Source organism: Pithys albifrons, chromosome 10, assembly GCF_047495875.1.
Source record: "Pithys albifrons albifrons isolate INPA30051 chromosome 10, PitAlb_v1, whole genome shotgun sequence".
In the NCBI taxonomy this organism is placed as follows: domain Eukaryota; kingdom Metazoa; phylum Chordata; class Aves; order Passeriformes; family Thamnophilidae; genus Pithys; species Pithys albifrons.
Window position 1 is genome coordinate 24246775 of NC_092467.1, and position 15657 is coordinate 24262431.

The following is a 15657-nucleotide window of genomic DNA, read 5'->3' on the forward strand; positions in this document are numbered from 1 at the left end:
GCTTAAGTCTACTATAATAACTTTTTATTTTTGTCATTGTGGCTTTCACCTGTGGAGCCCTTGATCCTGTTCTATCCAGTCTTTCTTTGTTGTAGGTTTGTTTACTTGGTTACGGTGCCAGTGATACCCATTCCTGCTTGCTTAGAGCAAAGGTTCGTCTTGGCAACTTAGTACGGTCATTGATCTACTCAGCTTAGCACCCTCAGTGAGCCAGGCAGCCCTCCCTGTCCGTGGCTGTGCAAGGAACTGCTGGAAAATGTAACAAGAAAAAGTTTGGCCCTCAAGTTAAATCTTTCTCACTCTTTACCTCTCGTATATTGCACTCACAAGAATTTGCACAGGGTTTCCCTTCTTCTCTGTGTTTCACTGTGTCATTGGTACTTTTACGTGGACAGATGAACTACTGTTGGTGCATCTGATGTCAAGACAGGTGGCATGGAAGTTCATGGCTTCTGAAAGAATTAACCTAATTAAGATTGAAAATATTTTATATGTAACCTTTGAACAAATGAAAATAATGTAAACCTTTCAAAAGAGTAAAAGGAAATGTGAAATGGCCTGATTACAATAAAAACAAATTGATAACAGGTGGAATAAGATTGCAATAGCTGATGGAATTGCGGGTTGCAATTAAGGTCATGTATCTTTAGGAGGAAAAGACAATAATATCCAGAATTAAACAAGTACTGAGTCTTGTGTTTGGGATCTGGCTTGCACTCTTCTGGGGGTACCAGGGAAGTCAAATCACTGAAGAAGAAAATGAGGCCATGTTTCACAGCTGGTCCTCTTTATGAGTTGGCAAATCTTTATCCATTCATATTTGTCCTTTAATTTAATCAAAATATGAATTTACAGCATCTTTTGATCTCAGGTTGCTTAAAATATGTCGTGAATTAATTGTTCTAACTTGGAAGTGATGAACCGTGAGATTAAAGGAGGATGCATTTCCCCCCCATTTCAGAAAATGTTACACGCTCTGTAATACTCTCAGCAAGATATAACCCAGTTTCAGTAATTCTTGAAACAGTTTAATTTGTTTGTGATGAGAAAGATGAAAGTGATCAGGTGCCATATTTCTGTCTTCTGTGGGTGCTGTAGGTGAGGTGAAGTCTTAGTGGAAATTTGCTTTATCCTAACAAATCAAGAGAAGAGTTGGCTTCAGCTGGATTATTCAAAGGGTATTTTCTCATACTATTTTGATTTCATGAATTCGTGCCAGTTGTGGAACATGTTCCTATAGAGATGTGTGGTAGAGATTATTTTTATAGGAATGTTTTTCCTAGGAGGTTCTAGCTTTAATAACATCTCTTGATAATAGCTATTATTTTTTTTTTTTAGCTTTGCAGAATACTTTAATGGAATATTTTCCTAGCCTGCACAAAATGTGGTCATCGTTTCTGGGTGTGATGGTGATCAGACCCTTGCTGTCTTATTTAAGTGGAACAAAATGGGAAAACGTAGTGTTGCTCCAAAATACTCTGTGTCTGAGCACAGTACATAATTACTTGATCAGTATGTAATTACGATGTTATGAGTTTTATATAATTAGGATTTTATGGACATCTGTGATATAATTTAAAAATATATTAATTCATTTACATAAAAAGCCCATTCTAGGAAACAAGCCTTTAATCAATAACTGTGGTAAGCAACAAGAATAGTTATACATAAGCATTCAGCAAATGTACTGGGAGGGTTGTCTGCCTTTATTTAAAACCTTTCTTGTACAAGCTGTTGCAATGGGTGAAGGGAGACCTATATTTAGTGCTATGGCTTGTTTGGGTGTGTGAGGGAGGTGCAGTGAGCAGTGTCCTCATTGAGCCTGCCCCATTACAGTAAATCAGATGGACTTCCCAGGTGTTACAGGTGCTGGTCAGCAAACCTTCACCAGAGGGTGGAGGGGATGGAGACATCCACCTTATTGGAATGAGACTCCTGTTACACTGTGGCTCTTTACCTTGTGTGTTGGGATTGCTGGTGTGACTCCATAAGAACCTTGTAACTCCACTCCTGCTTCAAGGCAGGTGCAGAAATCCCTTCCACAGCATAAGGGTGTATCCTTGGTACACTCATCCCCAGATCACTTGTGTTTTGGGTTTTGAAGACTGCATGTATTTTACAGCAGTGCGGCAACACCTGTAAACAGGAGAAGTTCCATATTTTTAGGGAAGATCAAAAACATTTCAGAATTCAGACTTGATGAGGTTCTTTATTTTTATTTTGAATTACCTCAAGGCTTGTCAAAAGCTGGTAAGGATTTCCTGTCTCCACTTAAATTTCATTTAAAGTCACTTGATATGATACAGGTTTTAAGAGGTTTTTTTTTAGTTAGAAATTCCTATTTAGCAAACGCCAGGAGATTAATGAAGACGCCTACATTCAGCTTGAATGACATTTGGAAATTGTTTTGGGTTTACAGGAAGTGTTATCCTCCTGTTTTAGTGCTTGACTTGGTACAGGTTCTCCTTTCTTGAAGGTGCTAAATAATTGGTCAGAGTTGACTGCAAGGCAATGTAATGTCACTTTTGGAAACAATGTAGATCAGCAATTCAGGAATAATGAGTAACAGAACAACTTTGTGGGTATATCATTATGTGTACTGTGAAATGATGAATTTTGAGTAGGAGAGCTTTTGGCAACTGAACTCTAATCTACATCTCACGTTGAATGAATGAGTTTCCCAGAATTCATTTCTTTTTTAATGGAATTTTTTCACCTTATTCCTTTTCTTTTGTACTGGTTATTAGTCTGGGGAATAATTTTTCCCATCTAGGAGACTGCAGGGGAATGACATACTGGTGATACCTAAAACATAACAGGCTCAGATACCTTCTTGTCTGTTTTAGGCTGATCAGAAACTGTTTGTTTACTTTTACATGGTTGGGAATATTGAGGCACAGTGGCCTGAATGGTATGATTTTTTTATGTGAAGGCATCACCTAACTGCAAAAATCCACTGCTTGGGCCTGTGGTAGCAGAAGAGTTAAATCCTGGGGTTTGGAGCCCGAGGTGTGAATTCTTGTCTCAGTCCAGGCTCACCATTTGGCTGCTCTCCACAGGACCACTTGTAAATCATAACCTGGTGGTTTGACCTAAGAAATTGGAGGCTCCCACGGGGGGAGTGTGTACTTGTGATTTCAGAAGTTGAAGGGCTTTACTGTTTGTCAGCCATTTCACCTATAAACCGTGTGGTTCATAGCTGTTTTTTCTATATACTTGTGTTTGAAGGCTGTGATCTGTTGGTTCTGCTGTGTATGAGTTGACTCATTTACTAACCCTGCACTATTCAGAGTTTCAGATGATTGGGGCAAGTTATCAACTTCTAGTGAAGAATGAAAAGCTCAGGAGGTTCTTAAAAGACTGTAGTAAATATTGAAGTCTGCCTTTTTCAGTCCTTATCCTCAAATAACAGTAGTGTGCTCAGTTCTATATAAATTTTTTTCTTCCATGTAGTCTCTCCCTCAAAGGCCTTTTGATCTTGAATACAGATACAGAGACAACCCAAGTGCTGAAAGATTTCTGGCAAGGGAATAATTCTGAGAAAGAAATATATTCTTAACCAGGCAGTCATGTGTTTATTATTGTTGATAGACAGTGCCATGCATTTTCCGAAATTTGTTTTTAATTGGCCTATGAGGCAACCAGGTGCTATTTTTAGTTATGACTTGGAAAATTGGTGAGTGTGTAAACAGGCCCGTTAATGTCCAGTCCTGAAGCACTAAGGGTAGAGATGTGCTACTATTGATTGTGCTACTATTGGTTGTACTACTATTGTACTACCTGGTGTCACCTCCATGGGCTTGAGCTGGGCAGAAGCAGGTTGTGTCACACAAAATTACTGTTTGAAAACATGAGTTGCAATTCTAATTTAGTTACATAAACCATGTAGTGGATCAATATTAACCTCAAAGCTTAAGGAAAATTTAGAATGTAAAGAAAGAAAGAAGATTTCAGGGCAACTTTTCACCAATTTTTGAAGTGGTAACCCATTTCAACTGTGTCTTGCCATCCTGAGCTATGGTGAACTTTTATCTCAAATTTAAGCTCTTGTTTGAATATTCATAACAACCATGCCAGAGGGCCTGCAGCAGAGCTTCATCTTCTGTAATGGACCCATTCGTGCTTTCTTTTCTTCAGGCTTTGTCTGTGCTTCTCTTTTTTTTAGTATCTCTCTATTCCTGATTTTGTTCTTTCATCTCAAATGTGCTTCTAGTTCTCCAAGGTCTCTCCTTGTTTATTTCCCGAAATTTTGCTGCTTTGGCCAGTGGTTATTATTCTGTCATTCAATCCCTTGTGTGGTACTTGAGAGCATAATCTTCTAACCTAGTTTACATTACACTGTCATTATGAATTATTAATGTTCTAAAATAAAATCGTCAAACAGTAATCTTTGCTGTGGTGAAAGAGCTCTGTGTGCTTTTGTTCCCTTCCCGTTCTCCCTGTCCTTTCCTTTCTTTAGACCTTTAGGTCTTTAGAGCAGGAATGTTATTGATCCAGCCATCTGGCAAAGACTTGCTGTGCACTGAGAGTCACATTGTCACATCTCTGGGCTGAGATGGGCATTTATTCATATTAATAGTAAAAAAAAAAGTTTTGAAAGTGATTCTTTTGATTCTAATCTAAGACCTGCAGCACAAGTAGAAATGGTAACATTTGTTTGGGTTATAGCTTGCCTGAGAAGGTGAACACTAATTTTTAAAATCTATTATATTTCTATTTTTGTTCCTGTGATTCTCAGTTTTGTTTGTGAAGAGATGAGAAATTTAAAATAGCAGAACAGGTCAAGCTATAATTCTCAGCAAACTTTTAGGGCAGAATTTTCCACTGAAAGAAGTCTGGTAAAAATGCCTATCAGCTTTCTTCTACACTTCATTTTAATCCAAGTGCCTGTCCATTCTGCTTCTGAGAAACTGAAAGATTCCAAAATCATTAAACGTCCAATTTTCCAACTGAATCAACACACAGATATTGACCAGAAGTGTTCCCTTTTGGTCACGAGTGTCTGCCCTGCCCTTGCAGAGAACTTGCAATTAATTTGAGCAAAATGGAGTTGGTTCCAGCTGCATTTGTCTTTGGCATAGAGGAGCAGCTCATGGGGACGTGTTCCAGCCTGTGCCCCATGCTCGGTGAGCGCAGCCTCGCTCATGGCAGGATGGAGCACAAACCTGGGACCCGGCGCTCCTGCTACTTCCCCCTTCTTATTAAAAACAAGGGCAGCTGCAGACTCCGCCACAGAACGCCACAGTCCGTGTTTTACGTTTTCTTGTTGTAAGTGGTCACTAACGTGAAAATTATTTAATTTTTTTGAGTTCTGTTTTCTCTGCAGAAAGTGTGTTCTCTGGACACGCAGGTGTTGTTCGTTTGCATGCGTGATCTGTGCTCCCAGCTTGTGTTTGTTTAGAAGACAAGTGGATATATTATTTGCTTTTCATACTTAATACATTTTGATAGGTAGTGCAAAAGTCTAAATTTTATTTTATTAAAAATATTTTAAAAAATCATAAATTTTTACCTAAATTTTGATCCCCCCCCAATCTGTAAGATCTGTATAATGCTACATCTACTAATCAAAACTTGTAAGGAAAGAAAGTATAAGACGAATATTCCCATTTATCAGCTTTATCTTATTATCTGAGATGGTTTAAAAGGTCATTGGTGAGGTGGGCTGTGGAAGTGATTTATTCTGGAAACAAGCAATTTTGTTACATATTTTTGTCTCTAGCTATATTATTTAGACTTATTTGTGCCAATTTTAGTGTTACAGTAGAGTGTAGTAAGATTAAACATTACAAACTGTTAAATTTTGTTTTTTAGTATTTCAACATGAATGTTTCTCTGGAGACTGCAGAAATCATTCAGAGCTTCATATCTGCCCATTCTGTACTTTATTTCAAAGCTGAGAATTCAGTTTGGGTCAATTTATCTTAATTTATTAAATCTGCTTCTGTCTTGTGGATCTCTAACATTTATGTCTCCACTTATGTATAAGTAGAAATACATGTTAGAAGTCATATATAAAACAAATGTCTTTGTTAGAAGACCTTCTAAATACCAAGTGTATTTTAGGAAACCTTACTTTTGTAATGGATCACCTTTGTGGGTTGGGTTTCTCAGAATTACTGTAAAACAGTTGATAGAAATGCATCAATCTGTAGTTATTTAAAAATAACTTGGGCTTGTTCTCATGTTCAATCTGTTTGTACATTATGTATTTTTCTGAGGCTCACAACCTGGAGTAGTTTGTTTGCCTGATGGTTGATGTTATGTTATCAAGGCTTTCCCAGACTTTAAGATTAAAAGCTAAGCTTTCACTGTGAATATTTGTAGTATTCCAAAGGAATAGCTAAAATAAGGGCCAATTTCTGTTAAAAGTTCCTGGCCAAATTTGGATGTAATTGTGCCTTTAAAACTGGATAAACTTTTTATCTTTTTTTTTTGTATGTGTGTCTGCCAGCACTCATGACGTTTCCCAAGCATGGTTTTGATTTCTCATGTCTCTTTTGTACCATGGCTTATTTTGTAAAGTCTATTCTTATCCCATGCTCTAACTTCATTAAGAATTTATGCTTGAAAATGTAAAATTCATCCTCTTCGTCTGTTCGTTACATTAGCATTCCCCTTGCTCCCAGAATAACTCTTCTTAGCCAACATCCTACAAAATAAGCTTTTTGTCTTAGAAAAGCTGTGGTAAATGCAAGGGCTTTACAATATCCTTAACATTTCAGCTGAGCCCAAGTGTGTTAACCAGGGAACGGGGAAACAAGCTGTGGAGTGGAATGTCCTGCACCGGAGATTTGGGTTGGAGCAAACAACTTGAATTATACTGAGAAACAAATCAGATGCCAGAGCTTGTTTGAGAGTTCAGGCTTGATTTGGTCTTCTGGGTAATATGCTGTGAAACAGGTGACAGCACTCTCTGTGAGCTGCTTACCACGTGTGCCTGAGCCCGGGGGCACCGTGGTGGTTCTTGGCACAGTGTCTGCACAGGCTGCTGCCTGAGATGGGTGTTGAGGGTTTGAGGTCTTGCATAGATGAGGAGAGCCCCTTTTTGCTTTTGCAGGCTGGTAGTTGTGATCTGACTGACTCAAAGCCCTCTAATTCATACCTTGAAATACATCTCAGATCCCTCACTTTGTTGTTTGCTTTGTTCATTTTACCTTAATTGCTTGTCTGTTGTCTTGGTTTAGTTTTAACCATCCACTGCTAGTTCTTCCTCAGTCCCACTCCCTGCAAATACCCAAAGTCTTTATTGCCTTTGCTGCTGCTTTTACCCTTAATTTGTGCTTCAGGCTCTGCACTGTAGTTTCCCTCTAAAATGAGGGCAATAAACTTGCTTTTTCAAATCTGCTTTCCTGCCATAGTCTTGTTGGAATGGTTATGGACTGCAAAGGACTGTGTGTTACAGCTCTTTGGATGTATAGAAAACTCATGTTACAGGAGAATTAGTATTAGCTTGTTTGCGTTACTTAGTGCTGGGAGCCAGAGGTGGAAGAATTCTGAAAGGAGCTGAAGCTGCTGAAGTGCTGAGCTTGTTCATGGAGAGGCTGCTGGAGGCTGGAGTGGCAGTAGAAGAGATTAAATTATCTTCCTGTTTGCAAATGCAGTTGAACAGTGAATTCAATAACACTGTATTTCAGGTTAGAAAGGAAGTTTTAAGTGCATTAGGATAAATGATACATGGAAAAGATGAGGAAATGTTATATTGGCAAGAGGGGATTCAATCTGTGTTTTCCTTTGGATAATTTTTGCTGATGAAGAGGACAAAGACCTTTGGATGAGGATGTTGAGGTTATGGCAACACTCTGATGCTGTTTCTCGCAAGTGCTACCAAGTGTCTTCAACAACATTTTGGATAAAAAATTAGAGGATTTCTGTATAAACACGAAGTGACATTTTCAGATCTCATGTTCAGTATTGTTATTTTTCAAATAACGTTTCTCATTTTCATGGCGTTTTAATCACATATGGAGCTTACACTTGATTAAATTGGACAAGTGACATTTGAATTACACAGGAAGAAGGAAGGGCTAGGGCAAGAGTACAAGTTCTAGGAACTTATTTAAAGAGGATAATTGACCTTTCCATGGCATCTGAGCCCAACGGTCAGTTTTGTGAGCTTGAAATAATGTTAAACTTATGTTATATTGGAATTGCAAAAATCTTAGTAGAGTTATTTGCAAAGAATATTGTTGCATGGAATATTAGCAGACTGATAAGTGATATTTTTGTAAAAAGAAATACAAAGAAAGAATCTTATTAAATGTGCATAGGATTTGAGACACAACTTTATGTTTTAGTACTGCTCATTTCTTATCACTGTTTAGTAGTGTTTTCACGTAGAAAATACTAATTGTGATGATAGATCTGTAGTTGGCATCCTCTATATATGAGTGAGTACAATTTTGTGAGAGTTGTTTTACACTGAAATCAGAGTAGTTGCTTATGCTTAGCTGTGCAGTGATACTGTGGTGCATCAGATACCATTTCAGGCAGTCCTCTAGGATGGCAACCCCTGTTAGTTCAGTAACTGTGCCTGATTAAAGTTACATGAGGCGCTGGCAGCCCTTGTGCAGGTGTGTGAGTGTGCAGAGCCTGACAGCCACTTCAGTAAATGTTTCTAATCCTTTGACTTGTAAACTGGTGCAGTAACTACAATGTTTGCTACATCGGAAATTCACAGCAAAAGGAAGTTTGGTTGTGCTTCATGCCCCAAAACCTTGGCCACCAGCTCTTAGATTAATCTTATATGAGTATTTCTTTGCCTTTCATGCAGGGCAATTGAAATCTGCGTGAGCCACTGTAGTAAAAGAGTATGGCTCTGGAGTTCTGGGGAAGTGGTTTAGTGATTTCTGCCCAAAAGGGAAGAAATCTGTGGTTGTATAACCTAGCAAATAATAATAGAAAAGTGAACCTTAAAGATACATTCAAGCTAATGTTTTATGTCAGACTGTGACTTACATGTCCTGCCATTGCAGGTGGCTCAGTCTGTTCTTCATCTGCGTAGGTCACTGTTCAAATAATAATGATGCCCCAAATAGCTCAACACACATCTCCCATGTAATTTTTTTTTAAAGGAACCTTCCTTTTTTTTTGTAGAATCATGAAGGAAGAACTTTTTCCTTTCTTTGTATTGAAAGACCAAAGTTTCCTGCTGGAGTTTTTACCCCTTTTCACAGTATTGTAAGTGATACAGAGCAGGTATCTCTTCACCTGTGCTCACTTTTGCTTACTTATCATAGAATAATGTTCTATGCTTGTTGGTAATGTATCTTCTTTTTTGTGACTTCTCCAAACAATTTAGCTTTACTAACAAAATGTTTTTGATTTCTGGATATTTCTAGGGAGTAATCCATGGATTTGAGGCTAATGACTATTTTAAAAAAAAGTTAAGTCTCACAGTATCACATTTTTATGTGAAACTTAATACAATGTAACCATTTGAGTAATTGAATAATTAGGTAGTTTTTTTCTCAATTAGTATTTTAACTGGTTTCCATTATAAGCTTTCCTTTACCATAAGGTAACTCATGAAATTCATCTTTATTTGAGAACTACTAAATTACTTCTTGGGGTTCATACTGTTAGAAGTATTTCAAAATATAGTCAGTATTTTGTGGAAACTTTTTTTGATATATAGTCAACTTAAAATGTAGTCAGTCTCAAGAGTTTTGACCTTTGGGATATTCTTTTACACTTTTTCAAAATTACCTCATTGGTCTGCTTGGTACTGCTTCAAACTTTTCAAGGAGTTCGGCTTACTTTTAAAATGACAGATTTTATTTAAAAGAAGATGGTCTTATACCTAGGGAATTTATTTAATGATGAATGTGGCTGCTGTGAAAAAAGTCCAGAAAGCAATGGGTTTCATGTTTGCCTAATTGCATTCTCATTTAATGTCAGGCTTAATTAATGTCCTACTTGGCTAATGATAAAGATGAGAAATGGGGGAAATCGTTGACATTGACTATTTATAACTGTCCAGTGGATGTGGTGTCATTAGGAGGGCCCTGGAAACTGTACATTTGGCTGACAGAGGAATACTCCATCATCACAGGAGCTGCTGAAAGGTTCTGCAGGTGGTCTTTTTGGAGGACAAGTTGGGCATGAAATGGAGAAGGTGCATTAGGAAGATTGATAGAGACTAAATATCCTGAAAGGCAAGTGGAAGAATTTGATAAGGGAAGAGGTTTCTTCAGGCTTGGAATAACTCAGGATATGGAATTCACAAAGACATATTAACTTTATTATGAGTTAAAGAGAAATCTCAGAACCCATTTATGTGAGGTGCTGTTGACATGCCTTCTCATGTACAGAAGTATATATTTTTGTATTACTGAGTAGGTTCTAGCTCAAATTTTGCAGTGTTTTGCTTTTTGTGCACAACCAGTAATATAGTTCCTTCAAAAGATTTAATTTGTCGTTGTAAATGTGAGAAAATCCTTATGCTTCGTACATTTGTTACAACTAAAAAGAATTCTGCAAATGTTGACACTGTCACATTGTAAGACATGGTTTACTTTAAAAGCTTTTTGACAGTTTCATTGTGTTCTTCCATTTTTATGGCAAAACCACTGCACCTCCAAGTGTGGTGTCCTCACATTTTTTGGGATACTCCCAACTTCTCTGGAGTTAAAGTTTGGGGTTGGTCCCAGAATGAGCGCTTTGCAGGTGCTGATTTGCAAGATTAGAGTTTATTATCAGCATGTGGAACAGGCATTTTGAAAAGCAGGAATATAAAATATTAAAGAAATTTCTGATATTTTTTTGAACCAGTGTTATGTAATTCTCAAAGTGCTTTTTGAACTTCTTGGGTAAAAGCTCTGCAGAATCATGTGAAGTGGCAAGATGGATGGACAGAAGGGTTTCTAGGGATGGCAAACACCCCATTCCCTTCCCTGCTTGGGGTGCCCTGTGTTCTTCAGGAACGGCGGAGGACAGACAGGGTTTAACTGGGTTAGTGTTGCTGTCAGTCACTGATGCCCATGGAGAGTGTTCTCCTAAAATGGCTTCTCCTTTTTATGTCCTTCCTGCAAGAGATGTGAAAGTGCTGCCGAGCACAGTGATACTCTGATCCGCCTTCAGCTAATGAGTTTTCAATTGCTTTTGAAAGAAACATGATTAATATAGATTCAGGGGTTTCAGCTAATTGTGATCTTATTTGTTAACTACAAACAGTCAAGAATTTCTTTTTGTTGTGATGGGTTTATTTTGTTAGTTAACTGATCACTTTTTTTTCCAGCATTAATGCTTGGGAGTTTCAACTCATGTTTTACCTGACAGAGTAAAATTTTCATACCTTTTCAAAACCAGGGTTTATTGGAATTGGAACATCACATAATATCCTGAATATAATTCTAAAATGCTGGTCTTCAGTTTCTACTTGATTGGCATATGTTATTATGTGCACACAAAAATGAATGTGTTTATTCTTTCTCATCAGTAGTAGACAGTGGCAGAGTTTGGTTCAGTTGTACTCTAAATTATCTTTGTGAAAGCAAACCCAATATTTGATTTAGATTACTTTTATAAAAATGTTTAAAAGCACTAGAAGTGATGGTTGTGTTGAGCAGAGATTCCAGAAATCCCATTTCCCTGTTTGGAAGCCCAGATGGAAGGGCATGCTTTGCTCAATCAGATACTGTCATTCTTGATAAACGTATCTATTAAAAATATGCCATTATTTAATGGAAAATTATGAAGACCATCTAATTCTTCTGTGTGATTATGTGGAAAGCTAAAGCGAGCCTTCTGGGATTTCTTTCTCCCAGACAGTTTTTTGTGTATGTTTTAAGGGCTGTATTGTGCGTGGAAGGCTGCGCCAGCTGTTGATTGTCATCTTTCTCATGCCTGTGATAAAAAGCCACTCAAGAAGGCTGAAATATGAGAACATCATTAGCTTTCCTACTGGCAGAAGTGCTTAAAAAAGCCACAATAGAAAGGAAATAGATTGCATATTGAAATAATAATTAAAAAAGGCAGCTCCAGCGAGATTTTGTTGTGAAAAAGCAAAAACATGGTGAGGGGCTTCTGCAGGCACATTGTGGCTGTTGTACAAGGGAGTGTGCGGGAACTCTCTGATGTGCATCACAGAAGTCCTGCTTGCATTTTGTTGTCAGAGTTCAGCCAGTTGAGTTGTATTGTGAGCACCAGGTGCTACGTAGGAGTTTGTGTTTACTGTGACTGATGTGGATATGGTGTGGCTGATTGCAGGGGGAGAATGGATTTCTGTTCTTAAACTGGTCTTAGGAGGCATTGGAGGCTTTTTTTTTTAATTAAAAATCACCCTGGGTTACTAATGATAAAATATGGGATTTGTTTAAAGGTGGAATAATAATTAAAAAATCAGGAAAATGCCCCTGATGTGCCTCATGGAGCTAGGAAACAGAAGGGCCACCATGTCAGAATAAAACACAAACTAGGCAGTCAGTGGTGCTCTCTGTGCAGACACAGCCTTAAAAAAACCCCTCTGTTATTCAGGGTTGCAAACAGCACCCAGTTAAGGTTTTGAAAATATTGAAAATATTTTTATTGTGATTAGATGAACACAGAGAGATGTATATAAAGCACATATGCTGAGTATTTAGCAAACTCCAGGTTTAAAGTGTATATATTACAATGAGAATAAATATCTCATTTTGCACTGCCTCCTGAGGTGGAGGGAGGGAGGCAGGGATGGAGCCGGGAGAAAACAGAGGCAGTGGAAACAGCAGCAATATGTACGCTTGCCTGCCTGTCTCACATTAATGGAACAGCTTGCAAGGTCTACAGGGAATTTGCATTGGCTCTGTCACTGGTATTATTTAGTTCCTTATTTATTGCTAGTGGCTTGATTGTGCTGTATTTTCCCAGCAATGAAAGCTTTTAAAGATCATGTCTGACTCCTTTTGGACAGTGCTGTCCAATTTCTCTCTGCCTGCTACCAGCATGTTGAGACGATCCAAAAGGTAATCTAAGGATTTTGCGAGTAATTCTTACGATGTTTTTCTAAGCTGCTTGTTTTAATACTGTTTAGTCTTGGTTTCCTCTATTTTAACAGATTGAATCATATTCCTAGTATAGTAAGTATGATTTTTTAATTTCTTAATTATTTGTAATTATGTTACTTGTAAAAATCATACTGTGCAAATCCATCGATCGTTCTTTTTAAGGATATTTATTTAAATGCATTGTTCTTTCTCATAGTATGTGGATGTGATAAGGGGTTTGTTTCTACAAAATAATGGAGTGATGGTTACTGGAAACAAGCGGCTTTATTATTTGAAGTAGCAAAACAGTATTATGATGATATAGGCAGCACTGTGCAGGGCGTGCAAATATTTTGACTTACAGGACTTAGAGATATGCATAAAATTAAATTTTAAATAATTCTTAATACATTCAGTGTCTTTTTTTCTTGTAGATGTAAATATGTTCATGTAGTACTTAAGAGGATGGGTGTTTGTATTTACCCTGCTGTCTGGATTTTGATAAAATCACATTGAATTGTGTGAACTAATGAATGGTATCGGATCTGATGCAGTACAGGGGTGTTCCTTCAAGGCTGGGAAATACCAACATAATTATCACTCATCAGGTGCTCCGTGGAGCTTAACATATGTAGCCTGGAAACTTACTGGTGATACTGGTAGGTAGCTAATCCTGACGAAAGCTGTATATTCAGATTTATGAAAAAACAGTTGCAGATAGTATCAGAATTTCTCAGCAGTTCATTTGTTGATACAGTTAATAATCTGTGTAAGATTCAGTATAAGTTTTGCCTTGATTTTTAGGGTGAATTTTGTTCACCAGCTCTCAGAAATGATATTAATCTTTTTTTGGAAGATTGTAGCTTCTACATAGTAATATTTTGGTGGGCTCTTCACTTCCTGTTATTATTCCACATTTGTGATTTAAGATTCATCAAAGTTGTGTACTGTACTGACAGATATTTTTTAGAAATTTTAGTGGCACTTACAAAATAAATAGATATCTTAGTTGCCAGAAAATGCACTTTATTATTTTCAAAACTGTTGTGTAACTTAGTCTGTTTTTTAAAGCAAAAGAGCTTCTTTAGATTCAGGTTGTGTGTTGATCTCTCTGCTCCATGTAGTGACTTCCACACCCACTGAGCAGCAGTAGTTTGATGGAGGAACAGAAGTGGCAGAGGTAAAGCTCAATATTTTCTTACATATTTCTTGAATTTGGCTGGGGAGAGGAAAGGAAGGCAAATTATTGTCCTGTGCCTCCATTTTCAAAGGATAAGGTAGGCTGGACTTGGCTTTCAGGTGCTGCTTGGCCACCAACTGGTGAGCACAGGAGCAGGTGGGGTAATGGGATTTGGCTCACTGGGAGATCCAGGTGAGATAGGCAGTGCCAGGAAGGGAGAAGGAGCTGGTTTGGGGCAGATGAGGGAGGACACTGTTGCTTAAGAAAATAACCAGTTTTAGACCTGCAGATTCTAGATCCATTTATTGCTCCAGCTTGCAGAACTTTGGTGTTCTAAAGCTCCCTCCATTCTGGATGGTGTCCAGCTTGCCTAAAGGTAATATTTTGTGAAACTTCAACAATAATGCACTTCCAAACAGAGTGGACACGCACAGTGTTTCTCATAACAAAACCCCCCTATCTTTATTTTCCAATACCTTGTTAGTGTGCCATTTTGAATTTAAAATTAGACATGAAAGACATAACCAATTTGAGAGATACTAACAAGGTTTCAGGTGCAATATTTTGTCAGAAAACTCCTACTCAAAATTTACAATTTCATTTATTTGTTTGTAATTCAAGTACAAAAAGAAAGAAATTGATCTGTAAATCCGCTGAGCATCTTAATGGAAAAGAGATGACTTTTTATTGATTTAATCACATAAACGAGTATTAGGTATTTCAAAATGATCAACCAGCACTATGAGGATGCCAAGCAGGGAGCTGCTGCATGAAGTCATGTGGTGGAAATCCTATTTCGCAGAGGATGGAAACCGCAGCCTTCAGACAGCCTTAGAAATGAAATATTTGAGCATGTGTGACAGTTTGCTGGGAATATCACCTTCTGCCGTGCTGGGCTGGCAGCCTGCCAGCTCCCTGCCTGCTGTCTTGGGGGAGATGGGTGGGCAGGTTGGGCTGGTCTTATGAGTATTGTGATAAATCAGCTAGTTCAGATGACACACTGTAATGTTGTGATTCTTGCCAGAGCGTTGGTCCTGGAATCATGTGTACATGTGTACAGTAACTTTGCTCCTGAGAGTATCTGGGCTGTGAGAGTGGTCACTGTACTTGTTGTGCGTTGCAGTGCCATGACCTGGGTGTTTCTGTGTGCTGATGTTCTCAGATCGTAACATCTGGGCACTTGGAGGGAAGTACTCTATGACTAAATGCATAAATATTTTTCCATTTTTGATTGGCCCCCTTGCACTTCTTACAACACTTAGTACTTTTAAAAATTATGATTGTAATTTAAATTTCTTCTGTAACTTTACAATCTTGGGCATGTTTAGCAGCAGAGAATTTTTTGCTGTGTCAAATATTTGATACCATTTTCCTCTGCTCTGTTTGTAAAACTTCTGTACAGTCCCACTGTGTTTGTGATAGTTTGTGTGTTCTTAATTCTGGGCATCTCCACCTTCGATTTCTCTCAATTTTAATTTGGTTTCACATTGCAAGAAAGGGTTACTAGTGGTG

The 15657-nt window shown here is 37.9% G+C and overlaps 1 protein-coding gene across 3 annotated transcripts in view; it reads left to right on the top strand.

The window, feature by feature from the left end:
- The window catches only part of MAST2 (microtubule associated serine/threonine kinase 2), a 186784-nt gene that overhangs the window by 88125 nt on the left and 83002 nt on the right, over window positions 1-15657 (top strand). The window contains exon 1 of one of the 3 annotated variants that reach the window (XM_071565758.1): window positions 12678-12944. The exons of the other annotated variants lie outside the window; for them this stretch is intronic. Within the exon in view, the coding sequence (XP_071421859.1) occupies window positions 12871-12944 (74 nt within the window). The 5' untranslated portion in view covers window positions 12678-12870. Of the gene's footprint in view, window positions 1-12677; window positions 12945-15657 lie in introns of those variants that run through there. 3 annotated transcript variants of the gene reach the window in all.